At 47.8% G+C, this 13,205-nt stretch overlaps 3 protein-coding genes across 3 annotated transcripts; 2 read left to right on the top strand and 1 right to left on the bottom strand.

Annotated features, from left to right (window-relative positions):
• Nucleotides 1-668: 668 nt before the first annotated feature.
• Nucleotides 669-3,309, bottom strand: LOC100843081 (apoptosis-inducing factor homolog B). Its single transcript, XM_003574856.4, has 4 exons — nt 3,034-3,309; nt 1,876-2,132; nt 1,335-1,786; nt 669-1,226 (listed from the first exon to the last, which is right to left on the bottom strand). Exons 1-4 carry the CDS (start codon nt 3,141-3,143, stop codon nt 969-971), a joined length of 1,077 nt encoding a protein of 358 aa, XP_003574904.1. The 5' UTR covers nt 3,144-3,309; the 3' UTR covers nt 669-968.
• An 8-nt stretch (nt 3,310-3,317) lies between these two features.
• Nucleotides 3,318-6,233, top strand: LOC100829003 (skin secretory protein xP2). Its single transcript, XM_014900692.2, has 2 exons — nt 3,318-4,442; nt 4,862-6,233. Exons 1-2 carry the CDS (start codon nt 4,422-4,424, stop codon nt 5,957-5,959), a joined length of 1,119 nt encoding a protein of 372 aa, XP_014756178.1. The 5' UTR covers nt 3,318-4,421; the 3' UTR covers nt 5,960-6,233.
• Nucleotides 6,234-7,853: 1,620 nt separating this feature from the next.
• On the top strand, nt 7,854-12,014 carry LOC100828701 (DEAD-box ATP-dependent RNA helicase 35A). Its single transcript, XM_003570891.4, has 2 exons — nt 7,854-8,922; nt 10,742-12,014. Exons 1-2 carry the CDS (start codon nt 7,943-7,945, stop codon nt 11,601-11,603), a joined length of 1,842 nt encoding a protein of 613 aa, XP_003570939.1. The 5' UTR covers nt 7,854-7,942; the 3' UTR covers nt 11,604-12,014.
• Nucleotides 12,015-13,205: the final 1,191 nt, after the last annotated feature.

Raw genomic sequence — 13,205 nt, 5'->3', positions numbered from 1 at the left:
AGTTGAAAGATTAGGGACAAGATGATGATGATCAAAGTCTCTTTTGGTCAGCACAAATTAATTTGCCATCCACTCCGGATTGGAGAGAGAGAGCAGCAGCAGGTTTGTTTAGTTGTTGGCATCCCGCGCAGGCTTCAGAAATCAGACAGCAAGGCGTCATTTCCGGGCTGTGGGGGGCCTGCACGACAGCACGTGTCGACAAGGGCAAAATCGGCATTTGCAATTGTAGCTAGCAGAGAGTGGTGGTTGTATTGCGAACGGAAGCCTAGACGCGTGACATAAGCGGGATCTCACTCAGGGTGATTGATTAAGAGCAGATGAGATTGCAAACCCTGTGCAGAAATGAGGATTGTTGATTCCACATTGCAGTGGACGAAAGCAAAAGGTTCAGGTCAAGTCTTCCATATGACGAATCAACATGGGAGAAGCGTATTGAGTGTAGTAGCTTTGGGAGTTAAATAAAAACAGGCCTCCATTAGTCGTCGCGTTCGTCTACATGGCCACTTTATAAAGTCGAGATCAGTGACATTTTGGCAAGAGATAGAATGCGGCACTGGTGGACAGGCCCGCCCAGTCCGGTATGGCAAAGACCGGACGGATTGGGTATTATCAGTCACGCACTACGAGAGGCCAGAATGACATGACATGAGATGAGGGAGAAGAGGGAATCAGGGAAAGAAACCACCAAATTGTTCCCCTCCTCAAGGCAACAGCATCCATGCCATGCTTGCCAGGGCAGGGCTCAAGCTCTTTCCCTTTTACTTTCAGAGAAAGCACCGTTGTGTTACTTACATCCTGTCTGGGACCATTCAGAACGTCTTGCAACGGATACACCATTCACAACACACCATACAATCGCTACATGACAAGATGACACATATGGGCAGCAAGGAGTTTATTTCCCTTGTCTGAAGTTCAGTAGGGGAACACCCCACGGTTGATGGTTCCTTGCGGCCCCTAGCCACAGCTCAAGCGTTCAGACCCATCTGCTTCCTTGTCTTGCTGACGAACAGGTCCCGGGACTTGATCATGCCCGGTATGCACCCGGTGAGCGTCACGAACGGCAGCTGGGCCAGCCCTTCGTTCCTTCCCAGAGAGACGAGCGCCAGCGGGTAGCCGGTGCTGTAGGTCGCCAGCTTGCTGGCCGGCGGGCCCTTCATCAGTAGCTTCAGGTTCTTCGCTACCAGCAGCGCATGCTTCTGGGCGAGATACCCTTGCTTGATTTCCTGAAGATTGATGGAAAATGGGAATAGTCAACCGGAAGAAAACAGGACGTCCTCAACCCAAGGGGGTTAATAAATAGAACAGACATGAAGTTTTAAGTGTAAACTTACAGGAATATCCGTGATGTCACCAATTGCAAAAATGTTATTATAACCCTTCACCCTTAGATCCTTTTCCACCATTATTCTTCCCTTGTTGTCCAAAGATTCCTTCAGGATGGTATCATGTAGCCATGATGAACTCAGTGGCTTACCAATACACACAAAGTGGCAATCAGCTGTTATTGTTTCTCCACTGGATGTCTTGTAGAACTTCTCTGTGTTGGATAGTGAACCTAAGTCGACTGATTGCTGGAAAAGCACATCTACTTTTTTCGAAGTCAGCCAATCAAGACACTTCTTTGAAGCCTTCTTGTCAATGAATTCAAGTAACCTTGATCCTCTGTGTACAAGGGTCACTTTCTTCTCTGGATAGTCTACTGCAATCTCTGCAGCAAGTTCAACACCAGTTGGACCACCTCCAATTATCAACACTGACTCGGACGATTTTATCTTCTCGTTATCTGTTGCAGGATCATCAGAAAGCATAAGTAGGAAACGTAAGGTCAGAAAAGCATAGTATATTTTCATTGTCTGCTTAGACTCCACTTACCACTTTGGAATTCTGTAAGCCTTCCCGTTCTGTTTCCAGAAGAAGTCATCACATGACCAGTTGCGACAACGAGAAAATCGTATGCAAGAGATTGACCATCAGCAGTCAGAACAGCATGCTCGGTGATATTGACTGCAGTAGATGTTACAATGGTTGCGGTGGTGAGGTAATCTGTGTGATAGATTAACGATCTCTCAGCAAAAGATGGTTCAACCATTGACCTCAGTTCAGCCCAGTTGATCTCCAGGTAATCCTTCCTGTCATTAGAAGAAATCTTTTTCATGTAAGAACCTACCAATTCTGAAGAAGTGGCTAACAGTAGTGGGTATAAAGGTCACATGATTGAATTTTTTCATAAGCTGAATATGTATCATGTTCTTTTTTCTGTATTAAACAATGTTAACTCAATGAAAGCTAAGGAAATATCACCAATGAGAGCTCGTGAAACTTCCTTTCATGCTACCACCTATTTCAAGGAAATAGATCAGTTACAATGTTAATTCGATGAACTATAAGACACTAGATGACCAAATAATCAAGAGAAAGCAAGAGCCATTGTCGTTAATCGAATGGTCAGGCACAATAGTGTGCGGAATCATTGATCCAGTTTGTACAAATAGAAACAGGTGCTGAATCCTTTTTCGATTGTCAATTTATCGTCAGAGAGTGGCACTTCCTACATTTTCCGGAACTCCGATTGGTATGATCCTCTCTGATCCTCTCGGGTTCAACATCCGAACTATGCCGCATTGCATAATAATCCCAGTACCAAACAAATAACAAGGAAATGCCGGAACATGATGTGGTTCACTGATATCCTAGCATCGCTGCACTTCTCCCACACACACGGATAGAAAAGTAGAAAACGAAAGCAGAAACGTGTGCAGTCCTGAACCAAACATTCAGAAGCCAAATCATCCCCAGGCGCTGCTGAACTAAGACGACGAATGACGAATCCCACCCGATCCAATCCAGAGTCGCCGCCCGGCGCCGGCTCCGGCTGCCGCCCGGCCGGCCATTCCATCACGCGTTAAAGCGATCCAGGGCCGGTCTCCCACCCACCCCGCGCCTCGCGGAGACGGACGCGTCGGCGTTTCCAGCAAACAGTGTGTAGGCATGAAAAAGGGAACAGCAGGCGCAGGAGATGATGAGGCTTACGGATCGAGGAGGACGACGTCGGCGTCGGGCTGCAGGGTCTTAGCGAGGAGCGCGCCGCCGATGCCGCCGCCCACCACCACCACCCTCGGCTTCCCCCCATCCGCCGCCATTCGCCGCGCCGCGCTGTCTCTTGTCCTGTCCTGTCTGTCGCTCGGGCGGCTCGCGCACCAACTGCAACCTTCCAGCTCCCCCACCGACTCACTCACTGATTACTCCACCGCTGCGCTGTCACAGGCTGAAGGCTCACATCTCGCCCAGTTTCTTTTTAAGCGGAGAAGCCGAGAAGGGGGATCGGATGCCGGGAGTACCCTCCCGAACGCGGCTTTCCGTTACCGCGTCGAGACCGTCCGTCGGCGGTTGGACGGACGCGATGAGGCTGGGCGGATGTCGCCCGTGACGGGCGGATGACGCCTTGGCGTGCGTGGCGAAGAAGAAAGGAATGGCGCGAGCTTTATCATGGGAATAACGAATCCGCTAAGTAATCATATAAACTGTCATAAGAAAAAGAAAGCTATGTTATGTTATTTTCTAGCGGCCATTATATGTGGTTTGATTCCTGCTGTTGGTCCTTTTTTGTTGAACTTTTAAACTCTGAACCTGAGGCCTTGTAGTCGATCTCGTTTAAAAAACTGTCGTCAAACATAGAAGAAGGAATCCAACGATCATTACCATGGCATTTTTCTTTCTTTTATTTATTTGTTCAACAATGAAATATCTGACTCATCAAAAAATACACAAAACAAATGGTCACTCGACTTACTTTTGTATATATATCTCCGTGTCTCGACCTGTCGAGACCGGACACTCCTGGTCCCTTTTTCACATGCAGAACGGTGTTAGCGTTGACGCGTTATGGTTTTGGTTTCGAAATTGTCACACCGGTTCAGTCTATTTTTGTGACAAAGAAATTGACTTGAGGGCTAAAAACAGAATCGGTGCCAACTCGGAATTAAAGGTCGAGGGACGGATTTTTTTTTTTGAAAAAACATATGCGCGCGTACTTTTTAACAAGCTCGGGGAATAGGCTTGCTCCTGCCCCCTGTAGTCCTGTCCTGTACGTACGTCTGACCTGGGTCAAAGAATAGCCGGAGGCTCCTGCAGGCCGCGCAATTCTTTGGCATGGCTATCCCCGGCTTTCTCTCCGCCCAGGGACCTCTCACGCGCTTCTTTAACTGACCGTGGTTTGCTTCCTCCTCCGTGCCTCATCGATCGATCGTAGTCTCCTCCGGCCGACTACTCGTCGCCGCGCGGTTTTAGGCCGTCGCGGCCTTCATATGGCCCTTCGCCTCCTCCTGCCTTTCTCCTCCTAGCACCACGCCCCGCGCCTCCTCTTACTGCCAAATCCGCCTTCGATCGGGGCCTGGCCTCTCTCGTCTCCGCTCTCGAGAATGAAGGTGGATCATCTCGAGGTAAACATTGCTAGCTTGCCCTCTATTCATGTGAGGACTAGTTCTCGATCCTTCCGTTCATCTGTTCATGCGAGCAATAGTTCTCGATCATTCCGTTCATGTATTATAGCTAGCGCCAGATGATGCCCGAGATGTGCACACATTCCTCCAATGTAATGTATATCTGGGTTGATGCAGTAGGAGAGATTCCTTTATCTCGAAAAGAGTCTCCGTATATCAAATCAGGATCAAAACCGTCTACAGTCTACACTGCGTTTAAAAAATCGTCTATCAAATCAGGATGAAAACCGTATTACTAGCTAGCTAGCTCCCGTTTAAAAGGCGTAAGAATTACGTCTCGGTTTGATCTGATCTGTTTTAATCTTGCCCTAATTTAACGCGATTGTATTTTCGATCTCGTCTCCTCGATGCCGAAGCAGCAGCAGCAGGGCATGGCGGACGGCGGCGGCCTCCCGCGGTGCAGGAGCGTGAAGGCACCCTCCGCCGCCTCCCCGCTCGGCATCGGCGGCGGCGCCAACACCTCCTCCTCCACGCCGCAGAATAAGCCGGCGCGCGCGTCGACGTCGACGCCGACGACGCCGGCGTACGTGCGCCACAAGCCGCCGCCGTCCTCCATCAACTGCATGGGCATGGTCACCACCGACACGCCGCCGGCCACCCCCAAGCAGCCGCAGCCGCCGCAGAGATCGTCTTCCTACTACGGGTCGTCGATGTGGTCCCCGCGGAAGCTGATGCAGCGGGCCTCCCGCGCCTTCCGCAGCGGCCGGTCCTCTTCCCGGCGGAAGAAGAAGAGCGCCATGGCCGCGGCAGACCTCGATGTCGATAGTCCCAGGTCGGTCGCCAGCAAGGGGTCCGACGCCGACAGCGCCGTGTCCTTCGACGAGCAGCAGATCCCCGATGACGTCATCGTCGTTGACAACGGTCAACCGGAGGAGGAGGAGGAGCCAAAGATCGAGCCCGTGCCGGTGCCGGAGAAGATCATCCACGAGGCGAACCCCTCGTCGCCGGTGACCAATCAGATCCAGGCCCCAGCGCCGGCCGTGGCTGAGACAGAGACAGAGGAGCCGGCGGCGGCGGCGGATTGCAAGGACTCGCCGGCGCCGGAGGAGGAGACTGTCCCCACCGCCCCTGCCGCCATTGCCGCCGCCCCTGTGGAGAAGCAGCCGCAGCAGCAGCAGGAGGAGGAGGAGCCTAAGAAGGCAGCCGCCGCAGCTCCGGCTCCGGTACTGGAGGTCGCCGTGGCCGTGGAGGAGAAGAAGAAGGAGGAGATGAAGGCGGAGGTGGTCCGGAGGTTCCAGATGAGGAGGACGGCGTCGGCGGAGGGGCGGCGGCGGAGCAGCGGCGGCGGCAACGACGTGGTGGAGGAGGCGCGGAGCAAGCTGCTGGAGAACATGCGGCAGGGGAACCGCGTCAGGGCGCTCGTCGGCGCATTCGAGAACGCCATGGTCGCCGACGACCGCCGCAGCGCCAGCCTCAACCGCCGCCAACCCAAGCCCAACGTCAGCTTCCGCGTCTGATCAAGTTTAATTACTTCGTGCGCCGCCGCGCGCGTTGGTTGATTAATTTATTTATTTATCCCCCGCTGATCGATTCCTTAATAATAATTCGACCCCGGCACGCGCGCCAAAATTTTTGTCGTCCGCGTCGTCGTCTTCGGTCGAGCCATCGATGGCTACGGTTTCGGTTATAAGTTTTTTTTTTCCTTTTTTTGCCAGGAGGGAGATGCTTGATGTATTTTTATTACTCTACCAATTTTCGACACGAATACATCGATTGCTTTTCTCCCCTGCACGTTTTTTTTCTTGTCTGTTTCGTTTCTCCATTGCAAACTTTTGGATGCTGAATTTTGCACTTCCAGCTTTGTTATGTTCCCGTGTGCGTGTGGAGCTCTCTATGAATTATATACATATATATACTAGCAGGTGTGCCCGCACGTTGCTACGGGTCAACAAAATCACAAATTATTTATTTTTATTTTCTGTGTAGGCAACTCATGACGCCGGACAATAGCATATTGGTTATAATTTTAACGAAATTAACCTACGGTGACGACGACCGCACCATCGCCACCAACTCCAATTTAATAGATAGTAATAGATAATAGATATATATAATTTCGTATCCAGGAGTTTTATATTTTTTTCCCAAATTCAAATGTCAAAGAGAGTGGTTCGACATATTACCCCCAGGTACCAGAATATATATTTGAACCGGATAGTGGGCGGAAACATAAAGCTCACACAGTTTCATGGGGCACTCTGAAATAGGTTTTGCTGTGTGTGGTAAACCCGACAAAATACACGGGTGTATGTCCATGTATATTTCACAACAATGAGTGCGCTGTTTTCGAGGGGGTCGTCGAGGAGCCTGAGCTGCTGCTCCACATGACCGTGTTCCGGGCCAAGCATGGCAAGGGTGGCGAGCTCCTGATGGAGGCGTGCCGGCCTGGCCGCTCCTACGTCGTGCCCAAGGTGGCCGATGCGCCGCCTACTGCGTTCTGGATGTGATGACGATCTATATACTCGTTCGGTCGTGTAAAGAGGTTTCTAGCAATTTGACATCCTTTTTGAAATAATTGAAATACAATTCCGTCGTCTTTATCTTTTAATTGTTGGGAACTTTCCAACCTAGCTCTTTCTGTCGATCAATGGACATACAATATTTAAGGGTAAGTCCAAACTCGGGTATTGTGGACAACTCCCCCGTTTCCATTCCGGACCATCTTCATCATTCTTCTGTTGGCGGCAACGGCGGCGAGGCCGCCGGAGATAGGGACAGAAGGGGCAGGGAATATCGGGTGAGAATTAGCGATCGCCACATCCTACGTCTTAACTAGGAGCCGGTTGATTGAGTGTGAATTCACGAGAAAGGATTACATGCCGTGCGCTACTTGCATATTTTAGCAAGTGCAAGTTAGAAAGAAAATATTTTGTGCTAATTATGGATCTCTTATTACTTGCAGCAAAAGGAATACGCGCGCGCGGCATGAGTATATTTTGATTCCGGGGGGGCCTGATCCGCTTCATCATTCGGTGTTTGTCTTATTTCTGGGTCTAAAATATCCTTTCTGTCTGTTTTTCTTTTGGTTTTTACTCATTCGATCGTGTCAAAATGTTTGCATTCCACCATGTATGCATGCAAATTAAGAAATATAGAACCAGCAATGCCAAACGCTTAATTAATCAATCAGGCTGCACAGTTGTTTGAGGAGCAAACTAGTTGTAGAAATGTGTACATGCTGTCATGTGCCAAGCCTCTTCCCCAAGCAAGCAATGTTTGGTACTAAGCCGGGCTTCCTATGATGGGCCGTGTATTCTGTTTGGTACCGGGCCGGGCTTTAACTTCGCGGGCCAACAACCGCCTTAATTCTACGTCGGTAACTAATCCCGTCGTCTTCCCAGCCTCGGATCTAAATTGAATCGAGTTCTCCTCCAATCCTCTTCGTCTCTACCCAGAAATTCCCCACCTCCTTCTCCCTCCTACAAACCCTAACCCCAACCATGGCTCCCGCCGCCGTGACGCCCGCCGCCAAGTCCGACGATGAGGACAACTACGAGGAGTACATCCCGGTCGCCAAGCGCAGGGCCATGGAGGCCGATCGCCTCCGCAACCGGCGCATCTCCAAGCCCGCCGCCGCCTCCGACGGCTCCCCTGCCTCCCTCCCGCCACCGCCGCCGCCTCCGCCCACGAACAGCCCAGCCCCCGACGCCGCCGCCGCCAAGCCCAGCCTCCTCGTCACGTCCACGCAGCTCAAGCGCGCCGCCCCGGAGGTCACCGCCACGGAGCAGGTGATCCTGCAGGAGAAGGAGATGATCGAGAACCTCTCCGACCGCAAGACGCTCATGTCCGTGCGGGAGCTCGCCAAGGGCATCACCTACACCGAGCCGCTGCTCACCGGCTGGAAGCCGCCCCTGCGGCTCCGCCGCATGCCCCGCACCAAGGCCGACGAGCTCCGCCGCAAGTGGCACATCCTCGTCGAAGGCGACGAGGTACCCCCGCCCGCACGCCAGTTTCAGGACCTCCGGTTCCCCGAGCCCATCCTCCGCATGCTCCGCGAGAAGGGCATCGTGCAGCCCACGCCCATCCAGGTGCAGGGGCTACCTGTGGTGCTCTCTGGCCGTGACATGATTGGCATTGCCTTCACCGGGTCCGGGAAGACGCTGGTGTTTGTGCTGCCGCTCATTATGGTGGCGCTGCAGGAGGAGATGATGATGCCCATTGTGGCCGGGGAGGGTCCGTTCGGGATGATCATCTGCCCGTCAAGGGAGCTGGCCAAGCAGACGTACGATGTTATTGAGATGTTCCTCGCTCCGCTCAAGCAGGCTGGGTTCCCGGAAATAAGACCGTTGCTTTGCATTGGGGGTATTGACATGAGGACACAGCTCGATGTGGTGAAGAGAGGCGTACATATTGTGGTGGCCACACCTGGCCGGCTCAAGGATTTGCTCGCCAAGAAGAAGATGAACCTTGACAATTGCAGGTATGTGTTGGTCTGTTGGATTTTGCGATTAATGTGGTGTCCTTCTACCTGTTAACATCTAACAAAATATAATGTTTTACCAGCTTCCTAGATACAAAATTATGATTCAAAAAGGTTTGAACTAAAACCATGGTAATAGCTAAATAGGTAATAGTGGGCACAACAAGATGTGCTTTCTCAACAAAATACATGTGTCGTCTTTGTTGCAATCTTCACTAAAACTTGTGATATGTAGTAGATGGATTGCTTAGTGGATTTCTGACTTAGAGCTGGCCTTTTGTCCATGCCTATCAATATCATCATCCTTCAAAGAATGTGGTATACTGGTGTATACTTGTACATAGGAGACTTAGAGTAGTCCCGATGGCTAAAAGACACGGCTAAAGAGGTAGGATTTAATAGCAAGATGACACCATAGACTTAGTAGTGAAGACTTAAGGTAAGACAATTTTGTTAGATTAGAGAAAGGCTATCTCATTGTGTTCTTGGTTAATTCCAGTTTATTACAATATGTATCATTGTGTAGAGGGCTCTCCTTTTGAACATAAATTGCACCAATCTAAATGTGAACTCGCCTACCGGATGGACGAAACAATATCCTTGCCCTTGGAACTATCCTGATACTTATGTGGATCCATTGCTAGAGCACCAAGGGAAATAGACAGCGTGCATGAGCAATGTGTTGCATGGTAATTTCTGCATATGTGTCATTAATGCTGCACCTCATCACCACTAGCAATTGTTTTACAAGGGCACAAGAAACGAATACTGTTCATAAGCTATTATTTTGGAAATTGTAACACTTATTTCTCATAGATTAGCACCTTCAAGCAGAACATCGGGTTTTTATTTACAAAGAGCAAAGTTAAACATGGGATCTTAGAGTAAAGTTATTCATTAAAAGGAGTATGGTCTGATGTGTTTTTTTACTACATTTTCTGTTGTTTTATTGAATGATAGTATCAATTCTTTTGATGAAATGGTATGACCACATTAGAAGTAATCATCTTTAGTTTCGTAGGTCAATCCTTGCCAGTGACTGCAGTTTGCAAACTTTACTAAACTTGAAGAAGGGAGCACTGCCCCAATGAACATAAATGATGAGTGAACTTAAACTATTTTGCATGGAATGTTGAATTTAGCACGTTGTATGCTTGTCCCATGTTCATATTGATGTTGCAATTTATGACAAGACTATTTTGTTTCTTTCCCTAAGAATGCCGATGTAAATTGCTAATACATACTCCATCCGACCCATATTACTTGTCGAAATGTTACATGTATCTAGACGCTTTTTATACCCATATTTGGGCAAATTTTAGACTAGTAATATGGGTCGGGGGGAGTACCTCTTAATTTTAATTTTGAACTATCTTCAGTCCCTAAATTCTTCATAAAAATTCTCGTAAACATATTGCTATTTATAATTCGTCCTATGGCCCTATCTGTAGCCACAAAAGGAATTTAATATGCTACCTTATGGATTCAAGGAAGCATATCACATGATATTATACCAGCTGTGAATTCTGGCCACACATATATATCAGATACTAGCTTTGTAGTTACTGTTGCTAATTTCATACTTTCATAGTGCGTTAACAAATGTTCAAATTTCAGTAGTTCTGAACCAAATCTAGGGGCTTAGGCGTGTCAGCCCTCCATACACAACGACTATGTGGAAGATGTCCATTTTATTTATTTCTGTAAATGTTTTCTATATTAGATTATTCTATATTGGATTAGTTAAACTAGTAAATCCTTCCGATTGTCTAAAAAGTACCACAGAGAGTTCTTAATAGTGTTTTCTTAATTTGCACAGGTACTTAACCTTAGATGAAGCTGACAGGCTTGTTGATCTGGGATTTGAAGATGACATTCGTGAGGTTTTTGATCATTTCAAGGCACAAAGGCAAACACTTCTTTTTTCTGCCACTATGCCCAAGAAGATTCAGAACTTTGCAAAGAGCGCCCTTGTGAAGCCAGTGATTGTCAATGTTGGAAGAGCTGGAGCAGCAAATCTAGATGTCATCCAAGAAGTTGAATATGTCAAGGAAGATGCCAGAATTATATACCTCCTTGAATGCCTTCAGAAGACTCCACCTCCTGTTCTTATATTTTGTGAAAACAAAGCTGATGTTGACTACATCCATGAGTATCTTCTTCTGAAGGGGGTGGAAGCTGTTGCAATCCATGGAGGTAAAGATCAAGAGGAAAGGCAGAATGCAATCGAGTTCTTCAAGAATGGAAGGAAGGATGTTCTGGTGGCCACCGATGTTGCCTCAAAGGGTCTTGATTTCCCTGATATCCAGCATGTGATTAACTATGATATGCCAGCTGAAATAGAGAACTATGTCCACAGGATTGGTCGAACTGGTCGATGTGGGAAAACAGGCATAGCAACTACATTCATCAACAAGAACCAGACAGAGACTACACTTCTTGACCTTAAGCACTTGCTGAAGGAAGCGAAGCAAAGAATACCACCAGTGCTTGCTGAGCTCATTGACCCTGAGGACGCAGAAACTATCGCCAAGGAGAGTGGTGTCAGGGGATGTGCAAACTGTGGTGGCCTTGGGCATCGTCTTGCCGAGTGTCCAAAGCTGGAGCACGAGAAGTCCGTGGCAATTGCGGGCTCCAGAAGAGATTACTACGGTGGTGGAGGTTACCGAGGAGAAATATGATTGCCTTATATTTCTCTTTGTTGTGTTATCAGGAGTTAAAAATGCTGCAGCCTCAGTTCAACCTTACTCGAGATATATCATCCAATCTGAAGTCCATGCTTCTCGTTCTCAAAGAAGTGTCAGCAGCCTTATTGTGCTAGCTCTTCATTTGCCAAGTGCTGATGGCTTGTTGTAATATATATTGCTTCTCTTGTTATGCTCTCTTGTAAAACGTAACTAACTAGAAGGCGATATTAGTTGAGGGGGGTGTTTATCTCTGAGTAGCAGTGCCACTCCTGGGTATCATACAATCAGCCCCATCTGTCAGTTAGAGCTGTGAAACTGTAATAGGTACTGGCATGTAAACCGTTGCGATATTTAGCCACGAATAAGAATATAGTACATTCATGCATCGACCTATCGATGAGCTGATGTTCTTTAATTCTTTTGGGCTGGTTTACTGCATATGAAGTAGTACTGCGTTGCACTGTTGCTGCTGCTGCTGCATGCTGGAGAAGCACATCCCCGTGGGGGCTTGTCTGCATTTCTGGATTGGAACCGGCAGTCATGTACCACGGAGGTACATGCTTGTGCCAGTCCCTGGTTGCATTGTTCATTTGTGCAACTTCTACAATGTTAAGAAGGCTATACTATACTTGCATGTTTTAGAATGGGGGAGAAAATGCCCAATTTTGTCCCGCTGATTGGTTTCTTCTCTGTTTTGGGTCTTGTTTTGTGACTCCTGCCTGAATGTAATTTGTTCCTTTCAAAAAAAATTGTGGAAATAAAGATAGATAAACATGTCCTTTGCAGGTTTGCAAGATCATGAAAGCTGTACTACATCTACACGCCATGTCTCTCCCAATTGGAAGGTAAGAAGCAAAAAAAAAATGACAGCAGGAAAGAAGAAGCAATGAAGTATGGTAGTAGTACTTGCAGACAATTTCCCAGGCTTTGCTGCTTCGGGCTGATGCGTCAGCCTCTGAATTCAATCGCAATGGGACACAGGCTATGCAACGAACCCAACTCTTGGAACAGAAGCTGGTAAGCCGTTCAGAATTCAGAAGGACATGCATGCCCCTGCTGCTACTGCTAGCCAGTAACCATATCGTTTCCCCCCTTCCTTTCCACTGGTCAAATCAAGCTGCTGATGAACAGTTTGCAGTCTCAGGTCGACGAGAGACCAAGAAAATGTAAAAAAAAAATAAGTATTTTTTTTAAATTGCACACTTGACCTGAGCATTTCGATCCTCCGGAAGACCACTAATCTTGAATGCAAGTCTATCTTCTTTACAAAATGACAAGTTGTTTCGTTCGATAATACTACTCCGTTTGAAGATATAAGATGTTTTAGATTTATGCCAAGTCAAACTTCATTGTGTTAACATCTCTAATATCAAATAAGTGTACTACAAAGATATATAACATGCCGGATTTATAGTTGTAGATGTTGGTGGATTCTTTTATAAACTTTAAGAAGTTTGACTTATGAAAAGTTTAAACATTTTATTCGTCGCAAAAATTTTTTAAAACATTTTATATTTGGAAATGGAATGAGTATATAACTCTAAAAAACCCAAAGAAGTTGGACCGCACTTTTTTTTCACGTCATCTATTTTGGAA

The sequence above is a fragment of the Brachypodium distachyon genome, chromosome 3 (assembly GCF_000005505.3).
Source record: "Brachypodium distachyon strain Bd21 chromosome 3, Brachypodium_distachyon_v3.0, whole genome shotgun sequence".
Lineage (NCBI taxonomy): Eukaryota > Viridiplantae > Streptophyta > Magnoliopsida > Poales > Poaceae > Brachypodium > Brachypodium distachyon.
The sequence above is the reverse complement of the archived record's forward strand: the minus strand, read 5'-3'. Positions and strand labels throughout refer to the sequence as shown.